General features: G+C 32.7%; 1 protein-coding gene across 2 annotated transcripts in view; it reads right to left on the bottom strand.

Moving 5' to 3' along the window:
- DNAH12 (dynein axonemal heavy chain 12) overlaps window positions 1-17486 on the bottom strand; it is a 151287-nt gene that overhangs the window by 123328 nt on the left and 10473 nt on the right. For both annotated transcript variants that reach the window (XM_032458203.1, XM_032458204.1), the window contains 9 exons: window positions 15140-15221; window positions 14930-14956; window positions 9659-9848; window positions 8947-9019; window positions 8186-8344; window positions 7774-7969; window positions 6912-7100; window positions 6208-6364; window positions 5480-5571 (listed from right to left, as the gene is read on the bottom strand). In XM_032458203.1, the coding sequence (XP_032314094.1) occupies window positions 5480-5571; window positions 6208-6364; window positions 6912-7100; window positions 7774-7969; window positions 8186-8344; window positions 8947-9019; window positions 9659-9848; window positions 14930-14956; window positions 15140-15221 (1165 nt within the window). The remainder of the gene's footprint in view (window positions 1-5479; window positions 5572-6207; window positions 6365-6911; window positions 7101-7773; window positions 7970-8185; window positions 8345-8946; window positions 9020-9658; window positions 9849-14929; window positions 14957-15139; window positions 15222-17486) is intronic.

Raw genomic sequence — 17486 nt, 5'->3', positions numbered from 1 at the left:
AAATGGGACTTAATGAAACTTATAAGCTTCTGCGCAGGAAAGGAAACCATAAGTAAAACAAAACGACAACCTACGGAATGGGAGAAAATTTTTGCAAATGAAACCACCAAAGGCTTGCTCTCCAGAATATATAAGCAGCTCATACAATTTAATAAGGAAAAAAACAAACAACCCAATCCAAAAATGGGCAGAAGACCTAAACAAGCAATTCTCCAAGGAAGAAATACAAATGATCAATAGGCACATGAAAAAATGATCAATATCACTAATTATCAGAGAAACGCAAATCAAAACTACAATGAGGTATCACCTCACACCAGTCAGAATGGCCATCATTCAAAAGTTCACAAATGACACATGCTGGAGATGCTGTGGAGAAAAGGGAACCCTCCTACACTGCTGGTGGGAATGTCGTTTAGTGTAGCCACTGTGGAAAACAGTATGGAGATTCCTCAAAAGATTAAAAATAGACTTAACATATGACCGAGAAATCCCGCTCCTGGGCATATATCCAGAAGGAACCCTACTTCAAAAAGACACCTGCACCCCAATGTTCATAGCAGCACTATTTACAATAGCCAAGACATGGAAACAGCCTAAATGTCCATCAACAGATGACTGGATAAAAATACTATTCAGCCATAAAAACCGACAACGTAACACCATTTGCAGCAACATGGATGTCATTCTAAGTGAAGGAAGCCAAAAAGAGAAAGAAAAACACCATATGAGATCGCTCATATGTGGAATCTAAAAAAAAAACCCAAAACATAAGTACAAAACAGAAACAGATTCATAGACGCAGGATACAAACTTGTGGTTGCCCAGGGGGAGGAGGGTGGGAAGGGACAGACTGGGAGTTCAAAATTTGTACATACTGACAGGCATGTGTAGAATAGATAAACAAGATTGTACTGTATAGCACAGGGAAATATATACAGGATCTTGTGGTAGCTCACAGCGAAAGAGAATGTGACAAGGAATATAAGTATGTTCATGTATAACTGAAAAATTGTGCTCTACACTGGAATCTGATACAACATTGTAAAATGACTATAACTCAATAAAAAATGTTGAAAGAAAGAAAGAGAGAGAGAGAGAGAGAGAGAGAAGAAAGAAAGAAAGAAAGAAAGAGGAGAGAGAGAGAGAGAAGAAAGAAAGAAAGAAAGAAAGAAAGAAAGAAAGAAAGAAAGAAAGAAAGAAAGAAAGAAAGAAAGAAAGAAAGAAAGAAAGAAAAAGGAAAGAAAGAGGAGGGGAGGGTATAGCTCAAGTGGTAGAGCGCATGCTTAGCATCCACAAGGTCCTGGGTTCAATCCCCAGGACTTCCTCTAAAAATAAATAAGTAAACCTAATTACCTCCCCCCTAAAAAATAAATAAAAAAAAATAAGAAAGAAAGAACAAACTACTAAGACTTAAAAAACAAAACAAAACTAGGACTATTAAGTGAGTTTAGCAATGTCCCAAGATACAGGTTCAATATGTAAGAATTATATTTCTATATACTGGCAATGAAAATGAAAATTCCTATTACAAAACAATACCATTTACAAGAAAACTGAGAAAACCTGAAACAATTTAGGAACAGTATTTGCAAGAACTGTACAATGAAAACTATAAAACATTGCTGTGAGAAATTTAAGAAGACTCAAACAAAACAAAATATATCCTATGGTCATGAACTGAAAGATTCAGTTTTAAGATGACAGTTCTTCCCAAATTGATCAAGAAATTTAATGCAATTCTAATCAAAATCCCGGCTGGCTTCTTTATAGAAATTGATTTTAAAATGAATATGGTATTTTACATATGGTATGTATATGGAGAAGACCTAGAGTAGTCAAAATAATTTTGAAAAAGAAGAACAAAGTAGAGAACTTATAATACCTAATTTTAACTTACTAGAGAACTACAGAAATCAAGACCATGGTATTGGCATAAGAACAGATCTTTAAACAATGGGAAAAAATAGAAAATCCAGAAATAGACCATAAATATAGAGTCAACTGAATTTCAACAAAAATGCCAAGATAATTTAATGGGGAAAACATGATATTTTCAATAAATGATGTTGGAACAGCTTGATACCCAAGTGGAAAACACTGAACCATGACCCATATTCTACACCAAATGGGAAGATTATGTATGATGGGTAATAGACCTAAATGTAAAAGCTAAAACTATTAAACGTCTAGAAGCAAATCTTTCTGACCACAGAGTGGGCAAAAATTTCTTACATGGGACAGAAAAAGAATGAACCTTAACAGAAAAAAAAATTGATAGACTAAAATTCATTAAAATTTAAAATGCCTGCTCCTTGAACAACATGGTTACAAATAATAAAAAGTCAAGTCATATACGGGGAGAAAATATTTGCAAAATATATTTCAGATAAAGGACTTTTATTCAAAATATATAAAGACTCCTTAAAATTCAATAATAATAACTTTGATAATAATATAACACAATAAAATAAATCCATCTATAATTGAACATTAAGAATACAAAAATGCAGCTTAAAATGTAAAAATTATTATAACAGACATTTTACTTCTAAAAAGATAAGACAGATGGAAAATAACACATTATAAGATGTTTAACATCATTAATTGTCAGTGAAATGAAAATTTAAAACCACAATGAAACAAGCAATCAGCCACTGAAGAAGTCAAAGAGGGAATAAAATAATACCTGGAAACAAATGAAAATAGAAACACAATGACCCCCAAATATCTGGGATCAGCAAAAGAAGTTCTAAGAGGTAAATTATAAGTGATACAAGTCCACCTCAGGAAACAAGAAAATTCTCAAGTAAACAATGTAACATTACACCCAAAGGAACTACAAAAAGAAAAACAAACAAAATCTAAAACAGTAAAAGGAAAGAAATAAAAATCAGAGTGGAAATAAATGAAATAGATATTTTAAAAAACAATAGAAAAGATCAATGAAACCAAAAGCTGGTTCTTTGAAAAGATAAACAAAATTGATAAACCTATAGCCAGACTCATTAAGAAACAAAGAGGGCTAAAATAAACAAAACTAGAAATGAAAGAGGAAAAGTTACCACTGACACAACAGAAATAAAAAGGATAACATAAGAGTACTACAAACAATTATACAGCAATAAAATGGACAACCCAGAAGAAATCGACAAATTCTGAGAAATGTACAATCTCCCATGGCTGAATAGGATAAATAGAAAATGTGAACAAACCAATTACCAGTAAAGTATTTGAATAAATAATTTAAAACTCCCAAAAAACAAAAGTCCAGGACCAGACAATTTCATAGGTGAATTCTACCAAAAATTTAAGAAGAGTTTAACACCTATCCTCAAACTATTACAAAAAATTGAAGAGAAAGGAATGCTTCCAAACTCATTACATGAAGCCAGCATCACCCTGATGTCAAAACCAGACAAAGATGATACAAGAAAAAGGAAATTACAGGCAAATATCAATGATGAACACAGATGTAAAAATCCTCAACAAAATAGTATCAAAACAATACATTAAAAGCATCATACACCTTGATCAAGTGGAATTTATCCCAGGGATGCAAGAATGATTCAATATCTGCAAATCAATCAGTGTGATACACCATATTAACAAAATGAAGAATAAAAACCATACAATCATCTCAATAGGTGCAGAAAAAGCTTCTGGTACAATTCAACTCCATTTATGATTTAAAAAAAAACTCAGCAAAATGGGTCTAGAGGGAGCATATTTCAACATAATAAAGGCCACATCACACAGCCAATATCATACTCAATGGTGAAAAGTTAAAAGCATTTACTCTAAGATCAGGAAGAAGACAATGAAGCCTACTCTTGCCACTTTATTCAACATAGTATTGGAAGTCCTAGCACAACAAACAGACAAGAAAAAGAAATAAAGGGCATCTAACTTGGAAAGGAAGAAGTAAAACTGTCACTGTTTGTGAATGACATGATAATACATGAAGAAAATACTAAAATTATTGCCAAAAAATAGTTAGACCTAATAAATAAATTCAGGAAAGTTGAAGGATACAAAGTTAATATACAGAAACCTGTTCTGTTTCTATACACTAATAATAAAAGAAAGATAAGTTAAAAAAAACAATTCCATACTGCATCAAAAGAATAAAATAACAAGGCGGGGTGCCAAGATGGAGGAGTAGAAGGATGCTCTTAGCTCAGGCTCTCCCATGAAGAGAGAGAGCCACAGACCCACCCATTCACTCAGAACACTTGCTAAACTTTGACAGAAAATCATCTACTTCAAAAGACAAGATTCCTCACAAAATCTGGTAGAAGAAAAAAAAAAAAGTAAAAGGAAATTAGTGCAGGACTTGTCCCACAGGGAGGGAGTGGCAAAGGAGGAAGAGGGCTCTTATGCTGGGAAACCCGCTGTGTGGCTCCCAGGTGGAGGTGGAGTTGAAACCTGAATCCCTACCCAGGGGTCTCCACAACTTCATAGGCAGGGCTGAGATTTTTACAGGCAGAGGGGACTAATTTGCTGCGCAGGTGCCTTTGTGAACCTGCACCTCTAAGACAAACAAGCAAGGAGTAGAGTTCTAGCACTCAGTGGGGGCAAGTGCTGGTGCAGAGTTTTCAAGCAGACCTGGGTCCCTTACGCAGACATGGCACTGGGGATGCCCCTGACCCCGTAGAAAGGAAGACCATGAAGAGCCAGAAGCCTAACTTTAACTAATAGAACAAGGTCTTTCAGGAGATAGGAATCTTTTTGATTCAATGGGTTCTCCCCTATTGCTGCCAGAATTATCTTTCTAAAACTCAGATTCAAGTAAATTACTTCCATGGCTAAAAACCTTCAAAACAAAGTACAAACTCTTGAGCAAAGATACCGAAAGATTTTCCCATGTGACTCCAACTTATAGTTCCAACTTCAGACTCTAAATCTGCCACATATTATATTTCTAGTTACCTATTCTTCAATTATTTGGGGATTATTTGATGTTGTCTGCACACCTCTAAAGACTTCCGGCCTTTGCTCATGCTATATTCCCTCTCTTGTCACCTATAATCAAAGTCCAGCTTTCTTTTCACTTTTTCAAGAAACCTTCACCAATTTCCCAAGGTAAAAGCAATCATTTTCTCTTCTGAGCTTCCACAACACTTTGTCCATATCTCCATTCTAGTACTTATCTCAATATATTATAGTTGTTATTTCTATGTCTGACTTCCATGCCACATATATGCTCCTGAGGAGAATGTTTAGGTATTATTTATTTTTGCATCACTGAAATCTTGCTATGTGTATGATGAATATGATGAAAGATATTTTTGTTGAATCAATTAATGAGTTATATAAGTAACTAAATAATTAGAGGAACCTATGAGTTTACTAAAATGATGTTTTGAGTAAGAAATTCTATTAACTTAAACTGAAGCATTTATTTTATATAATAAAAAGGTCCTAATTTTAAAAAGAAATTCAAAAGACATTAATGAAAAACAGAATTAACACTTACCTCTGTGTATTCATCAAAAGTATGATCTTCTGCCTGAAAAGTCTCTATCTGCTCAACTGCAGTCCCATCAAGGAGCCAATTATATTTTTCAACTGAAAATTAATAATCTAATTAAAATCTCAAAACACTCTTTAAAAAAATAAAGTGCTTTTTTCATATGGTCATGGAATGGAGTAGTCTATTCAATTAAATATTATTAATAGACTATTAAAATACTTTAATAAGAAGAGACAGAATAACGTAAAATAGACTTAAGCAAAGCAGGTTAAACACAGACGTTTTAAAATAAAGATAACAGGGTATGTAAAATAACTTAGAGGTATAGATAAGCCAGTTAATAAAAGTTTTTAGTTAATAGAATGTCAAATAACATCTATTCTGACTCCATAATACAGTTGAGGAGACTATTGAGCTACAGGCTCTTAAAAACTATTCTTAGAAATTACCTTGCTTTCTCCCTTGATTTAACTTTCTCCTTATGCCAACATCTCTCTACATTTTGGCTTTATCACCCTGCTCCAGTTAACATTCACCCTTTGGACCGAAAAACAGAATTCAGGTTTTTTGGGTTTGATCCTTGACTCTGCCAAAAGTCATGCCTATGCTCACTTCTGGTTCTCTCTGCTCTTTCATGACAGATCCAGACAACCAAATATCTGACCAAATTCTAATAAAAATAAAATGATATTCTTTTGTGACAAAAAAGAGATATAATGTGTCATATATACCGTATGTCTCATAATGTTTTCTTGCACCTTCTAAGTTACGATGTACTGCCACCTTCAGAGTATTAAGAGCCCATTGTAACACGTGTTCAGGAAGTTCTGTGTCAAGATTCACAGTTGTTGAAGTTCCTGACAGCCAAGAGGGTACTGTTTGGACATTCTAACATAAATAAAAATGACAATTCGTGAAATAAATATCTGTGCAATTGATTTATATGTAGATCTTAAACTATATTGTTAAATTTTTTTTTCATATCTCAATGGTCCAAGAAAAGATAACTTGATGCAAAGTAACGTGATTTAAAATTGTTTGTAGTCTAATATAAAACCTTAGTTGTGTTAGTTTCCTATTATTCAACAAATATGTATTAAGGAACTACAGTGTCAGAGTGATTATACTAGAAAAGCTCTAGAAAGAACAAAGATGACTTAGATCTTGTCCTTAAGTTCACAACTCAGTAGGGAAGATGAGACATGTACAAAAATATCAATTCGTAACCATAGTAAAAAAAGTTCTAAGAAGAAAAAAGTGATCTTAAGCCAAGAAACTTTCTCAAAGCGAAAGTACTTTTAACTTAAAATAAGCTGGAGGATGGAAATAAAATGAGTTGTAACATTTTATGTACACATCCACTTTATACAGCTTCAACTCAGTTTAAAATTTTGAAAAAGAGCCATTTAAAGAAACCTGATGGATAAAGGAATACCTGCAGAGCTTCAGCTATTCGCTCAACCAATTCCAAAACAACATCTTCCAAATCTTGAAAAGTAGGATAAAATTCCATTTTATCATCATCAAATGTCAATTCCATCTTAAATATTGGCAACCCTCGTTGATCTTCTTGGTCAAAGAGTTTTACAAATCCTTCTACAGTTCTCTTTAAAAGATCCTTTAGCTGCATGATTTCATAAATTATTATTACTTTACAAAGTAGAAATTCAAACTTTAACTAAAATCAGTAATTATTTCACTCTACCAATCCATTTAGTCCTGAAAATTATCTTCATTCAGCACAATATATTCTTCATAAATATAGTCTATGAAAATAAATAGAATATATACAAACTTTAATTTTTTTATAGAATATCAACAATCTTAAAACGGCAACTCACAATCTTCTAAATTCTTTAATAATTCTGTCCCTGGTACAGAAGAAGTTCCAGAAGACCAAACAACATGGTGAAGACTGAAGGGAGGAGAGGCCTGAAACCTAAGGTTGAGGGTGTCATGGGGTGATGTGTATATGGGATGAGGGACAGTGGTATACTAGAGCTATCTCCTACAAGAGCCAACTGTCAAATATTCAAGAATTTCGTGAGCCAGTTACTAAACCCTTGGATGCTTGAAAATCACCATGGTGGGATTATTTACACCATGGAAATTGGCAAACACTACAAATCAGGGCTTTTTTTTTTCCCTAGAGAGTCAGATTTCCAGCACTCTACTAGGTGAAGATGAAGCCACTACAACTTAGCTGGAACTTAGAAATGCACACTGTAAGTTATAAGATTTATTTAAAATACTAATTTTAGTAACATTATCATTTAAAATATATAAAATGTATTTACCTGATTTGACATAAGCGTGGAAACACAGTTATAAAATGCATCCAATTTCTCAGGTTTAATGCCTTCTAGTGCCTCCTTCTTTGTAAAAAGATTTATAACCTTTGGATACCATGTGTTCATTATCTTCTCTTCTGCCTTTCTAGCTTGTATTGATAAATCATTTTTCAGTGATTCACAATCAATTGGGCCTTTAGCTCTATTTATGAGAAAAATAAAAATGATTTAAAGCAAATAACAGATATTGGTCTTGATCCAAATTACTGAAACAAGTAAGATAAATTAAAAATTTTTTTAAATCTAAAGAAAAGTCCTGAAGATTTATCAGTTTTAAATATTATACAGTCAAAATCAGAAAGACTCAAGCAGAAGACATTCAAATTTTAAATGCTAATTAATAAATATGGGATTTTACCTAATTCCTGTTAAGTCTAGCAAAACTGTATTGGCAAACGTTGTATAACCAAGGTCCAGTAACATTTTCATAGTTGGATGAACAATGTGCAAATTAGCTAATATTTGACTTCTTGTCTGCAGATAGTTAGAATGCCAAGGATTAGAATAATCCAGGCCCCTGGAAAAGCAAAACACCACATCAAACAGGATTCAAATAACACATTCTAAATTTTAGGAAATAATATTTATGACATGGAATTAGTATTAAAGTGAGAAGACTGGGGATTAAGAAGATAGAAATATGGTCAGCAATAGAAAACCTATGAGATATGCATGTAATAAAAATACATGAAGATCTTGAGAGTGCATTATGTTCAGTAAGAACAGAGATCATCTGTGGTTAAGGCAGGGTGATGAGCCAAGCATGAATGCCCCAACTTCCACTGTGTTTTGGCTAAGTTACCCTAAGTAGAGATAAGCAAACTCAGTCCTTAGGACTAGGGAGAAGAGATGGAGAAGTCTGTCTGGCATACTCCAGCTTACTTAAGACCAAGTTGAGCTATATACATCCATAGAGGTTCCCATAATTGTATATGCAACAACTAGACAAGTTTAAGGTAGAGGATTCCTCTCAGGGAAAAAAAAAACAGTAGTGCTATATATTAATGTTTTCAAAATACCTCTGAGCTTCACAATTGTAGCCTTGAATGTAAAATCAGTTTATTTTCAATCTGTTATCAAAACCTAGATGCAGTGCTGTTTTTAAAATAATTTACTCACACAGGAGATTCAGGCAAAGGGCCTCCTTCATCTTCAAGCCATTTAACTGGAGGTCTCACAAGAACACTCCGCACTTAAAAAAACAAAACAAAACAAACAAACAAATAAACATATATATAAACTCTTGTTGAAAATCCCTGCAAGACGTAACTTAAATCAAAATTTCTAACTTCAGATAATGGCTAGTATGCTTTAATACACATCAAAAATGAGTATAAGAAAAAGCTCTTTTATTTGAAACAAAATCAAGCTCTTGGTACTATTTTGGTCCTATTTTGGAGGTAAATTCAGATACAGTAAAACTTTAGTTAAGTTCTCAGTTTTTCTCATTCTATCTACTCAAAAGCCACTAGGATGGCCACTTAAAAAATTTTGATCCAATTAAAACTGCAAAGGTTAAATCCCTAATAAATCTCCCCAAACATATTAGTATTTTCTTATAATCTTGTAAATAGTATAACTACAACCATAAAGACAAAGTAAAAAGTAAAAAGCTTTTAGTTAATAAGCACATAAAAAAATTACAAAAAGTGCCCTTAAATTACAAAGATTTTGACTAGATTATAGGCTCAAAATAAAAACTTTAAAAAAAATACCTAAGAAATACTTATAGCTAAACATATAATGTTCGTCATTCATTCTTCATATTTCTACTTTTGGTTGGGAGAGGTGAGGGAACAAACAAGTTTGGCATATGTTAAATGATACTTACCCAAATATCTCTTCATGCTTTTTTCAAAATCACTTGACACCTCATTTATGAGACTTTGAACGAGTTCTTCTCTTTCTTTCCCCTCCTTTAAAGACTCAGGTATCAGTATTAACATGTGATCCAGCCATTCCTGCTGAATAGGTACTATCGGACTACTTTCTACACATTGTTTCAAATAAAGATAGTTGAACTGAGAATGTAATAAGAAAAAATTACATGTTCTAAATGGTGTAGCATTTCAATGATGTATGTTCAACTGTAGCATTTCAGAGTAAAAATATTTTGGAAAAAAACATTTTCAGAATACAAATATTTTATCCAAAAGTATGACATATAAAGAAACTATTTTATATTTTTCTTTATTTATGATGAGTTCTCACCAAATTAATGTTCTTATTGTAATCTTCATGTTCTCAAGGCAAAACAAAATCCTTTGTCTAACTTACTATTCTTTCATTTAATTCATTAATTCAACAAATCTTCAGGTATTTTTCCAAATGCTGAGGATACAGTAGAAAACAAAACACAAAAAGCCCCACTTTCTTGAAGATTATATTCTGGTATAATATCAGTATAATAATTTCATAAATTATCCCATAACAATAAGCAGTCTGACAAAAATAGACATGAACAAATGGAAAGACAGCACTTGATGTTGGTAAAGATACTTTAACAACATGAAAATTTCAGACTGTCCCCAAGACAATTTAATGCAATGCCAATAAAAACATCTTCACACACTTTTAAGGAGCTAGGCAAGTACAGACTAAATTCAAGTGGAAAAATAAACATGAGAGAACAGCCAAGAAATCCCTGAAAAAGAAAATCTATAAGGAAGGACTAGCTGTAGGAGACATTAAACATACTATAAAGCCCCCTAATTAGAATAGTGTAGTACAGCAGCATGAATAGACAAACTACTGGGGAAAAAAAAAAGGAAAGTCTACAAATAGATCCAGGACACAGGAAAATTCATATTATGATAAATGTGGCATCTCAAATCACTGGAGCAAAGATAACAATTTTAATAAATAGTTCTAGGGCAACTGGTTAGCCATTTGGAAAAAAGTAAATTTAACTTGTACCTTCCAACATACATAAGAATAAGTTCCAAATAGATTAGGAATTTAAATTAAAGAATGAAACTATACAAGGACTAGAAAAAACTGGTAAATTCTGCTATAATTGAAGATAGGGGAAAACTTTCTAGCTATGATTCAAATTCCAGGTACAAAAAATTAAAAAATGAATGACAAATTTTGACTAAAAAAAATTTAAATGTTCGATGGCAAAAAAAAATCATAATAAAAAAGGTCAAAAGACACTGACAATCTGGGAGAAAATACTTGTAAACATACTTCTCAAATAAAGTGTAAAGAAAGCTTAAAAATTTAAGACATGGGTGAAACTGGAGGACATTATGCTAAATGAAACAAGCCAATGACGAAGAAACACATACTGTATGATTCCACTTACATGAGATATCTAGAGTAGTCAAATTCATAAAACAGAAAATAGTATGGTAGTTGCCAGGGACTGGGGGGAGAAGGAAATGGGGAGTGATTTAATGAATATAGAGTTTCAGTTTTGCAAGATGAAAATATTCTGGAGATTGGTTGCACAACAATGTGAAAACACTTAACACCACTGAACAGTACACTTTAAAATAGTTAAGATGGTAAATTTTATGTTATGCATATTTTACTGCAATTTTTTAAAATTAGGGGGAAATAAAACCAATAGAAAAATGGGCAGAAGACATGAACCAACATTTCACAATGAAAATATTATAAAAATGGCTCTTAACCATATGAAAAGGTATTTGATCTTATTCATAATTAGAAAAAGAAACTTTAAATGAGTTGAAGATACCATTTGTCACCTTTCAGACTGACAAAAAATAAAAAATATGATTCCTACATTCTGTGGTGAGACTGTGGGGAATCAAGGACTCTCACCAGCGGCAAGTAGGAACACAAATTGGAACAACCCTTTGGGAGAGAAATTTTGCAATCTCTAACTAAACCCAGCAGTTCTACTTTGAGAAATTGAAAATACACCTCCAACTGTATGAAAACACACTTACAGTTTATTCATTGCAGCAAAATATTAGAAACATTTAGGAGTGGCTAAATAATTATATATCCACACACTGTAGTCTGCGCAGCAACAAAAACAAATGAGGAAATCAAATAACACCCATGAAGATGACAGAGAAATAATAGTTACAGGACCAGAAAGATAAGTCTAAGGGGATTTAGAAGGAAATTAATATTCAGCAGTGTCAAAAAGTCCACTAGAATTGTAATTTTTAAATTTTATCCATTCTAATGTGTATGTAGTGATAATTCACCATAGTTTTCATTTGCATTTCCCCAATAATGAATATGCTGAGCATCTTTCGTGTGCTTATTTGCCATCCACATATGTTATTGATGTTTATTCATGGCTTTTACTCATTTTCTAACTGGATTTTTTTTATACTATTGTGTTTTGAGAGTTCTTAAATATTCTAGACAGAAGTCCTTTGTTGGATATGTGATTTGTGAATATTTTCTCACAGTATGTAGCTTGTTTTTTCATCATCTTAACAGGGTCTTTCACTGAACAGTAGTTTTTAATTTTAATGAAATATAATTTACTAGGTTTTTTCTTTCATGGATTGTGCTTTTTAAATTTAAGTATAGTTGGTTTACAATATATGTTAGTTTCAGATGTACAACATAGTGATTCAAAATTTTATAGATTATACTCTGTTTAAAGTTATTATAAAATATTGGCCATATTCCCTGTGCTGTACACTGTATCCTATAGTTTACTTATTTTATACATATTAGTTTGTACCTCTTAATTTCCTACCCCTATCTTGTCCTTCCTCCCTTCTCTCTACCCACTTGTAACCACTAGTTTGTTTCCTGTATCTATGTATTTCTGTTTTATTATATTCTTTTGTTTTATTTTTTGATTCCACATATAAGTGATAACATTCAGTATTGTCTTTCTGTCTCACTTATTTCACTAGGCATAATACCCTCCAGGTTCATCCATGTTGTTGCACATAGAAAATTTTCATTCTTTTTCATGGCTGAGTAGTATTCCATTGTATACATATACCACATCTTCCTTATCCAGTCATCTACTGATAGACATTTAGACTGCTTCCATATCTTGGCAATTGTAAATAATGCTGCTATGAACTGAGGTGCATGTATCTTTTCAAATTAGTGTTTTCATTTTCTTTGGATATATACCCAGGAATGGAACTGCTGGATCATGTAGTAGTTCTATTTTTAGTTTTTTTGAGGAACTTCCATTCTGTTTTCCATAGTGACTGAACCAATTTACATTCCCACCAACAGTGTATAAGGGTTTCCTTTTCTCTGCATTCTCACCAACATTTGTTACTTGTGGTCTTTTTCATGATAGCCACTCTGGTAGGTGTGAAGTGATCTCACTGTGGTTTTCATTTGCATTTCTCTGATGGTTAGCGATGAGCATCTTTCCATGTGCCTATTGACCATCTGTATATCTTCTTTGGAAAAATGTTTATTCAGGTCTTCTGCCCATTTTTTAATGAGGCTGTTTGTTTATTTTTTAATATTGAGTCGTATGAGCTGCTTATATATTTGAATATTAACCCTGTTATCAGTCATATCATTTGCAAATATTTTCTCCCATTCAGTAGGTTGTCTTTTCATTTTGTCAATGGTTTCCTTTGCTGTACAAATGCTTTTAAGGTTAATTAGGTCCCATTTGTTTATTTTTGTTTTTGTTTCCTTTGCCTTAAGAGACAGATCCAAAAAAAAAATTGCTACAATTTATGTCAAAGAGTATTTTGCCTATGTTTTCTTCTAGGAGTTTTATGGTTTCTGGTCTTACATTTAGGTCTTTAATATGGATTGTGCTTTTGATGTCATGTCTAAGAATTCTTTGCCTAGTCCTAGGTTTTCTTCTAAAATTTTTAATCTTTCTGTTTTACATTTAAAGCTATCATCAATTTTTAGTTAATTTTTATACAAGGTGTTAAGTTTAGGCTGAGGTTTGGGGGGTTTTTGTTGTTATTTTTTTTAATGGATGTCCAGCTGCTCCACTCCATGTGTTAAAAAGACTGTTTTTTCCCCCATTGAATTGATTTTTGCATTTTATCAGAAATCAGTTGGCTGTACTTGTGTGGTCTATTTCTGGGTCATCTATTCTGTTCCACTCATCCATGTGTCCAATTATTTAAAAGTAAAAGGTTTTTTAAAAGTCAGCTGGAGGTGTAGTAAGAGAAGTATTTTAAATACATCCTTTAGGTTTGGCAACTAATGGTCATCGCAGACATTAATGATGAAGTGGTGGAGTTCCCAGAAGTCAGACTGCCAATAGCATTCAGGAATGAATGACTGTTTCATATCCAGCTACTTATTTTAGATTGTAAGACACTAAAGACAAGAAATGTGGAGGAAGAGTGAGGATCCTAAACACACAGACAAAAATATCTTGCAGTCACTCAGCCTCACATTAAATATTTATGAATATTTGGGGTGTTTATATTAGATCTTACACCTAGGAAAGAGGCAAATCAACAGCCAGAGTCTCCAGAAAGGTTGGGAGGCAGAGGAAAGAGGAGGAAGAGTATTTTAAAAGGACAAAAAAACTTGGAATAGCTAAAATGAGGTTCTTCCAAAGATCCTCAGTCTGTATGAAGGTATCTTTAGCCCTCTATCCCAAGAGGGAACTTTAATGGATTTGGAAAGCCTGTCCCCTCATCTGGGAACATGCTGCATAAATTCCTTTCTTGTGTAACTAATACCAGAAGTTTCCATATCCTTTGCTATTAAAGAAATTTTACATATTGTCATCTTCCCACAAATCACATCATAGTCCCATGTTATCAACCATGCAGTCAGTGTCTTTTTTTTTTAACCTCTATCATCTAGCATGTGGGTAGCACACAACGGATTGTCAATAAGCAGTCATCTTTTATCAATATTAGGACAGTAAAAAGGGAGACGTATTTCCTTTGTAACTACCACTTCAAATATTTTTTCAGTTGTTTGGAATAAGAACAAAAATATTTACAATTAATCCTCAGATAATGAATGGCAACAAAAATAAAACCCATATTGTCATCCAGGACATGCTTGTTCCTTTTGGCAGAAAAAATAATCTGTTTCTAAATTTCTTTCTCCTCTAGAATGGAATTTAGCAGGTGGTCTTAGAAGGAGCTACTTTGTAATCATTTGTTTGAGCATTTTTAAAACAAGAAATATAAAAAATTGAACTCACTCCTTTCTTTTTAATTTCACTGGTCATCTGTCAAAAGCAAATAAACAAAGCATAATTAAATCAATAAGAAAATTTTTAATTAAAAATATAAATAGTTTTATATATATGTATTGCTTTTTAAAAATACTAGTTATATTGAGATTGACTTAAAATAATTAATAATTAAAATAGTATAAGGGTAAACTTTTTAAAGAAAAAATATAAACTTACAGTTGGGGGATAATCTGGCTCTGGTGATGAAGGTGTTCTTTTATCCAGTATTCTGTCTAAATTTCTTTTGGCTCCCTCAATTCTGAAATTTATAGTTAGAAAAATGTATGACTCTCTTGAATATAACATTAAAATATATGATTAAAACATTACAATTTCAACATTTTTGAGCTATACTTAAAGAAGAGATATTCAAGAGTTCTTTATCACACAGAATTTTCTGAGAAATAAATCTCAATAGCCATTAGCAATGAGACCTTAATTTTCAAATTATTCATGTGTACTATAAAAGGAGACTAAAAATGGTAACAAATTTTTTACAACTATAACATGACAATTTTAAGTTAATCCTGATGCACTGTGGGCCCTTATATGTATTAATCTCTGTTCAAATATCACTCTGTCAGAGAAGCCTTCCCTTACCCCTTATATTAAGTAGTATTTCCTTCACTGTCCATCACTTTTAACCTCACTTACCTTGCTTCGTAGCACTTACCCTCACTTGCAATGTTATATGTGGTAGACTATTTTATTCATTGCTTTATCCCAAAGCTTAGAATAGTACCTGGCACATATTAGGTACTTAATAAACAGTTTTGAATGTAGGAATTTATCACCCATAAAATTAATTTCTTCTTTAAATAAAGTTTATTTATATCATTGTACACATTATACTTGTGTATATGTATTTCATTGTATAATATCATTCATATATCATTGTATAATACATTCATCTGTCACCAAATACTTAATGACTGCTTCTATTTTGCAAGATACCCTACTAAGTTTTATTAAAATATAGCAGCAACAAGTTTCAAGGAATTTATAAATTGAAAGGGTAGGAAGATAAGATCATAGTACTATATGAAAAGTATGGCACCCTGATGGTTTAGAGGACAGACAAGTTCACTTCTACCTGGAGCTATCTGTGAAGGCTATGTGGACAAGTTAGCATTTACAATGAGCTTTCAATGAAGAAGAGACTCTCAGGTGGAGACTGGTTTTCCTGGGTATATGGATCTGAAAAAACAAAGATCTTGAGAAACAGGAAGGAAAGGGAATGACGAAAGGCAAAAATTAGGAATGAGGAGTTATCCAATATGCCCAGAGTTTATGTAACCAGATGGAGATTAGTTTGCAGAAGTGGTTTGGAGTATCTAGCTAAGGGCCGCAAATAGCCAGCCTTTTAATTTAATAGACAATGGAGAGTCACTGAGAGTTTTTAAGCTTGGGAACATCTTTAGGAAGACAAATCTACCAGTTTGTAAAGACTAGATACACTAGAAGAGATGGCCAAAGCAGAAAATATACAAGGAAAAGAAAAGAGACCTAAGAAAGAAGATTGGAGGATGCCAAATGTGACAGGAATGAGGAAGACCAACTGAAGGAGGCAAATGAGATACGGTCAGAGAGGCAAGAGGAGAACCAAAAGGAATTTCAAGGAAAGGATGTCCACTGGAACCATAAAAGCAAAAACTTGTAAACTCCATAAAGATAAAGACCATATCTATTTTGCTCACTGCTCTATCTATATCATTTAGATAGTGTCCATAGTGACATTAAGGTCAATAAATATCTGTAGAATGAACGATCAGAATAGTGGATTTGGAAAAAATCTTGCATGTCTAGGTCAGTACCCTATTTGATGCATGGATACTTTCAAAAATATCAAGTTGTAGTTCAGGATGGGTAAAGGGGGATGACATTCATCACTTTCTGAAGTAGCCCAATTTATTGTCAGCTAGCTCATATTCTTAGAAACAAATTTCTTGTATTAAGTTGTATCCTTGTAACTTCTATTCTCTAGAGCTTTATTTTAAAAAGTCACATTCCTCTTCTATACTACTCTTTCAAAACTTAATGATACCTATGCAGTTCCTTCAACCATTCCTGTCAATAAAAGTTACCATTTATGGTGAGCTTATGATGTTCTAGGAATCAGCTTAAGATCTTTATATGCATGGATCTCATTTAATGTTCACAAAAATTCCAAGAGGCAACCACTATTATTGTCTCCATCTTATGAACAGGAAGGTGAAGATAAGTAAAGTTACTTGACTTGCAAACTCACCAGGTTAATAAGCTGCAGAGACGGGACATGAACTCAGACCTGTCTAATGCCAGAGTCTGTACTCTTACCCATTAAGCGAATCAGTTTCATTTAAATTAGGTAGTTTTAAAATTCCTTGCTCTCCTCAGTAACTATAATAGTTTATCAACATCCCTCTTAAAGTATGATCCCAGAATTCCAGATGTCGTTTGACCAGTGCAGAGTAAAAATTTTCTCTCCCACATTCTAGACATTCTTCATTTATTAAAACAGACTAAGACTGAATTAGCTTTTTTG

Source organism: Camelus ferus, chromosome 17 (genome assembly GCF_009834535.1).
Source record: "Camelus ferus isolate YT-003-E chromosome 17, BCGSAC_Cfer_1.0, whole genome shotgun sequence".
Classification (NCBI taxonomy): domain Eukaryota; kingdom Metazoa; phylum Chordata; class Mammalia; order Artiodactyla; family Camelidae; genus Camelus; species Camelus ferus.
Note: the sequence above shows the minus strand (reverse complement) of the source record. Positions and strands in the feature narration are given on the sequence as shown.